The sequence below is a fragment of the Cryptomeria japonica genome, chromosome 7, assembly GCF_030272615.1.
Source record: "Cryptomeria japonica chromosome 7, Sugi_1.0, whole genome shotgun sequence".
NCBI lineage: Eukaryota > Viridiplantae > Streptophyta > Pinopsida > Cupressales > Cupressaceae > Cryptomeria > Cryptomeria japonica.
Genome location: NC_081411.1, coordinates 316,380,972 through 316,387,031, shown reverse-complemented (window position 1 = coordinate 316,387,031; position 6,060 = coordinate 316,380,972). Strand labels below are relative to the sequence as shown.

Genomic DNA, 6,060 nt, shown 5'->3' with positions numbered 1-6,060 from the left:
AAAAAGGTGGCTTTTTTTACCACTCTTTTATCCACCATTTCTACCCACTTCTTTCCATGCCATTTTCTATCACTTTCCCTTACATAATATCTTAATAGTATTCAACAATGCATTTTCCTTATATATCCTTTCAAAATAATTCCTACTAATTCTATAAGTTTATCTTTTTCCTTATAATATTTCTTTTTATGATAACTTATTGAGGTAGGTTAAGTTGTTTTTAAAGTTGTCTTGAGAGTTTTATAACTTATATATCAATCTAAAATAATTAGAATGACATATATAATACCACATAGCATCTCATATTCTTATATTGAGTGTCTAATTCTATTGTTTGATGCTTTAATGACTTTAATAAAATGAGTATTATGACATAATCCCTTCTATATTGTATGTTGAACTCTTGTCCATCTTTTTTATACTATTAAAAATATTTTACAATGGATTGGGATTATATATTATCACATTTGTTAGTACTAGTAACAATAACATCTATATTTGTTTCTAATTTAAAATTTATATACAAGTCACCCTATATACAAATGCTAAATTTTACAATAATGAATGGAGTAAGGACCATAGGAGGACATAGAAGATTGTATTCCTCTAACATGTAAATCTCTCATATCAATCTGAGATGATTGTTGAAGGATAAATCCTATAACCCAATTAATATAATCTTATCAATTCTCGAGGTTGACAATAGTTAATGAGTGTACTATGTTGATAATTTATCAATTTTACCACCTAGTAACTAGATGGATACTGCTACTTTCATACATGAAAGGGATACCCTTTGTTGATCTCAGGAATTGGATGGATTCTAGAAAGAGAATGTGGGCTTGGCACCAATTGTATGTCAATGATGGATGTCCTCATTGAAAATTTATTTGATGCACAATAGGGAAAGAGAATGTCAAATGGGAATGGGTAGATAACAACTAGAACAAACCTCTTAATACAGAATAACATGTCTAAATTATTTGATTTAACCAACACCTTAGCTAATAGGTGATTAGGAGGGTTACCATAAGAGCAATAGGCTAGTTGAATGTCTCTTTCACCTCAGGCCACAAAATTTACTTAAAGGAGTGGATATGGAATAAATCCACTATGGAGGGTTAACAACTAGAACAAACCTCTTAATGCAGAATGACATGTCTAAATTATTTGATTTAACCAACACCTTAGGTGATAGGTGATTAGGAGGATTACCATAAGAGCAATAGGCTAGTTGAATGTCTCTTTCACCTCATGCCACAGAGTTTACTTAAAGGGGTGGGTATGGAATAAATACACTCATTGTTATCATTAATTCCATGCACTAATAGATTTTTAAAAATGTTTGTAAAATTTGAGTCCTTGTGGGGGTTATCATTACACTTTTGTATCATAATTTTAAATATTGAACATAGAAATCTTAAATTACTCATCCAATTTTAGGTTTAGTTAGAAAGTGGTCGTCTTTTATAGCTAGATCTAACCATCTCTTTCTACTCTATCTAATTCTAGATTTACAACTCTTGAAACTATCGCATGCATACAAAAAAGAGAAAAGAAGTTATGGATAGAGGTTTGCCAAAGTCAAACCTGGAGTTTTCAATTAACACTTTATTGAAATTAAACTTGAAATGTAATGAAAAAATAAAACATTCCTTTTGAGAGAACAAGATACATCTTAATTGAGCTATCATAATTTAAATATTATACCTTTATAAGTCTTTCTTTTAAGTCTTCTTGCAAGGTTAATGTTGTCATGTACGATGCAAGATGTATTCATAGAATCTTGATCATGGATGTCATCTTGAATGCTTGAATCATGAATACTTGACCTCTCCTTCAATGTTTTGAAGATACTTGATTTCTTGCTCACTTGAATTTGAGTTGTAGGAGTTGAATTCAAACTTGAGAGGTGTTAGATGGATGTTCAAATGAGGGGGTAAGGCTTGATTTTATACCCCACTACATTAAACATGTTTAAATTTTAAGACAAACGAACACGAGAAGGAATTTCTACCTACATTTTATGACTATTTTCAAGACCAAAATTGGGCCTCTTTTGTCAAGACAAGCGATTTCTAGTTGTAGGATAATGGCAGCTAGGGAGCCCTTATCCAACCAATTAGAGTTGAGAAAGGGTCCACAAACCAAAAGCTAGGTGAAGTTTGAGGATTGAAGCTAGCGTGAGTAGAATCAAACAAGGTCAAAGCATGGAAAGATTGAACACCAAAGTGAGGCCTTGGTGAGGATGAAAATTGTATCTATTGATATAATTTACAACATTACAAAAGGCTTGGCTTGTCATTCTTTTTATTGACAAGCACATATTAGTGTACATTATCAACCATATTGTAGTGTCACAATGTCACAAACAGTTTTGGGGTACTATTGAAATTTTATTTAGTGAGTACAATAAACACTCGTTGTAATAGCCCTTCTAGAAAAATTAAATATACATTAAAAATTATAGTAGATTAATATTTTAAAAATTATATAAATAAGATAGTTCTTTCAATCTCCATAATTTTAATTTTCTAATTCATCATGTAGTATTAATTTTTAAAAGTTATATTAAAAAATGAAAATTTATTTTTAAATAAAATTTAAAAATCTAAAAGAATTGTTCAGATTAAAAATATAACGTACTAACCAAAAAAACTCTAAATTTACATTACTTTAAAATATTTGAATAAAAAATAGCTCAAAATTATAAGAGAATTATTTCAATTAGTTTACATAACAAAAGCATAGATGCATTAATAATATGTATCCTTGCAATAGCTAATAATCAATTCAAACAACTAGGATTGTCTCCCCCAGGACCTCCAAAGAACATGTAGTGACCCCATTCTGGATTAGTATTGTCAATGCCAAGAGTTAAATTATAGCAAGGTGGTTTTCCTGCAATAATGTTTTCTTGAGGGTACACAAGAGTATCAATAGAGTTGTGCATTTGGATGTCTCTTATATAAGCTGCCTTCGAGAACCCCTCTTTAGGGAAGTAACCACTACCCATATGTGTTTTCGAGAGCGGGGTTCCTATATCATTGGTAGAATACACAACTTCCCCTCCATATTCCACAAGATTGGTTGATTCAGCCAATGAACTAAATAAAGCTCCAGGCCAATAACCCACAATTTTGTTTTGTATATATAAAGACCATATTGCATTGCCTTCTAAAATTTCCTGCATATCAAAAAAAAATTATGAATTTATTGAAAAATAATAATCAATAATCATGAAAAGAAAAAAAACAATCGTACCATGCCACTGAAATGTCTTAGCATAGAATATCTGAACTATCCCTCTATTACCATATAAAATTTATATATTAAATTTCAAATATAAAAAAGTAATATTAGAAGATTACATATCAATATTTGAGTATAATAATAATTGTATTTACACTTAAATAATGTTGTTCTTCACTACATTCATCTGATAATCTCTTTCTTTATTTTCCACATACATTTTTAATAAAACTAAATAAGGACATAAGATCTTTCCTTTAAATGAGAGTTAGACCATTAATGCTCCAATATATCCTCTAGTAGGAGAAGTGGGTGAGTGCATTCCCTGTTGCAAAACAGTAATATATATATATATTGCTCTACTGGAGTAGTCACTTACTCTTTTTATGCTAATCAACATTTCAATCTGATCTTTGCCATACTTGTTCTATAGGTTGGCCTGGATAGTATTGTGCACCGTTGAACAACACAAATCCTCGACACTCTACATTTCTGCAACCTGTGGACTTGTAATTATCGGCCTGCATCAAGACAATAGTATATGTTTATCAATAAACAATATATCTTAACCTTCGATACAAACACAAATCTTACGGTAGTCAAATTGTAGAGTTACCGTCCAGTATACAAATAGTCTAGGTCGGGAATCGCCATAATGAGAAGGGAAAACCTGAAATTACATTATAGTATCATATATTACAATTGTGTGGAAATGTCTCCACCCCCCAATAAATTAGATTATATGTGGTTATAAAATACCTACTTCCCAACCAGCTTCGATTGTTTGTCTTGTAGGCAGTCCTTGATCATGGACAAGCCAAATTTGACCAAGGCTGAAAATACCATCAGATGCCACGTATGGTTGCCATATATTGAATACTCCTTGGGCTCTATACACTCCCTCATTTGAAAATTGTGCAACGGCATACTACAGAATTACACAATTAAATCTCAAGAACGATATCATAAATAAGCCAAAGAACAATATCATAAATAAACCAAAGAAGAAAACAAGGCTAAATTTTTTAAGGTAAGATTGTATTGTTTGACTTGACTCTTGACATTCACAACTTTTACCCTTCTACTCGAGGTATCCAAGAGTTGCAGAAAGAAACTTCATCATAATTTGTTTACTTTGAAAAATGATTTCACATATGCTAAATTGACTTTAGGATTGATCACATTTAGAAAAACAAACATTTTCTTTTAAAACCAAAAAGATAACATATTTAATTTCTCATTGGATGTACCTCATGAACCTGATTAGATTCTATCATTTTTCTCCTCAGAAACTTATTAACAGATCCTGCAGATTCCACTTGTTCGTACTTTATCTCCATAACAGAGACTGTTCCTTCTGGACATCTTTTTCCAAGCTCACTGCCTGACATATTTGAAGAGGGTTCCCCTGCTGGAGTATCCCTCCAGCCCATATTTGAATTCTTCTACAATTGCACACTCTAAATTAATAATATAACGACAATTCAATGATGATATATAGAGTCAATAAAAAAGCTACAATATATAAGCTACAGGGAGCCTTATCCCTGCTTAGTGGTATAGAAAATTTGGGTTCTGCAAAAGAAAATTTTCAAAGTTGGGTTCTGTCAAGGTAAACAATAAAAATAATAATTATATAAGCTACAGGGACCTTTATTCTCTGCTTAGTGAATAAGTAAACATGAACCTTTTATATAAGCTATATGATGAATTGGAAAATGAAATCACAAATATTAAATATGGTACAAACTCTAATTTAAATGGACATGTCTATTTTGGTTCTAAAACACAGTATGGATTGACTAACATGTGTGTTAGTCGCGCGTTTTACACCGTCGATTTTGCAATTAACGACTACGATTGACTAACCTATCATTGACATGCTGTACGAAAGATCTGTTTTGGAACCAGAATAGACACAGCCAATTTAAACAGTCTAAATGGAATAGAAAATACCAGACATCTATGAAAAGAAATTAAAAATTTATATGAACACAGTTTAATAGATCGACCAATTTATCTTGAAAGACATAGATAATTGTTATCCTGTCCATAGTCTGAAAGAAACTCATTTGTACAAAGAGCATAAAGTCTTACCTTATGATAACCATATTGTTGTTTTCCAGGGCGGAGGGAAATTTGATCAGTAAATTTTACACAGAGTATGTTGTCTCCATTGTCATGCTGCATAACCAAATAACTACTTTTATAGCTAAGTTTAAAATATTAAAAACCAATAGAAATAGGAAAGAAATTGACTTACTTCGTAATTGTGAACAGCTGGTGGATTAACGTAACTGATATAATCATGGATGCTCATGTTGCCCACTTCAGATGGGGATACTAAAATCATAAATGGCATAGAGAGCACATAAGTAAAAACCAGATGGAACATACGAAAAGCCATTGGTGAAACCAATTCCTAATCTGTAATCTATCACAAATGAGATCCAGAGATATGTATATTTATAACCAATTCTAAATTTTTTAGGACGACTTAGTTTCCAAGTCTTTGTAGAAAAATATCATCAGACTCATCAGTCAATGCAAATTTTATGCATTCACACTTAAAATTATAACAAAATAATAATAATAGTCAAAGCACGGCATGGAGGTGCGTGGTTCCCAGCAATTGCAGTGCCTTTATTGATGGCCCTCCATGTAATTTTCCTTCTCGTTTCTTTCTAAAGTGCTTGTCAATTCTAACTTTATTTTATTGGTTTCCACGTTTATGCCATCTCCAATTATCTAAACATATATCGATTATGCAATATAACTAAATTATTTGATGCAGGAAAATGTATTGAT

General features: G+C 31.3%; 1 protein-coding gene across 1 annotated transcript; it reads right to left on the bottom strand.

The window, feature by feature from the left end:
• Window positions 1-2,772: 2,772 nt before the first annotated feature.
• On the bottom strand, window positions 2,773-5,770 carry LOC131047300 (protein neprosin). The gene is made up of 7 exons (XM_059208613.1): window positions 5,516-5,770; window positions 5,350-5,436; window positions 4,503-4,697; window positions 4,016-4,180; window positions 3,869-3,922; window positions 3,675-3,773; window positions 2,773-3,187 (listed from the first exon to the last, which is right to left on the bottom strand). Exons 1-7 carry the CDS (start codon window positions 5,657-5,659, stop codon window positions 2,789-2,791), a joined length of 1,143 nt encoding a protein of 380 aa, XP_059064596.1. The 5' UTR covers window positions 5,660-5,770; the 3' UTR covers window positions 2,773-2,788.
• Between the last annotated feature and the right edge of the window lie 290 nt (window positions 5,771-6,060).

Bases quoted from the DNA above. Each gene is read 5' to 3' on its own strand.
- LOC131047300 (XM_059208613.1), bottom strand. From the start codon at position 5,659: ATGGCTTTTCGTATGTTCCATCTGGTTTTTACTTATGTGCTCTCTATG. The intron at 4,698-5,349 runs GTAAGACTTTAT...GTGCAATTGTAG, and splicing joins AACAATATGGTTATCATAAG to AAGAATTCAAATATGGGCTG. The intron at 3,774-3,868 runs GTAACTCTACAA...GTCTTGATGCAG, and splicing joins GACTATTTGTATACTGGACG to GCCGATAATTACAAGTCCAC.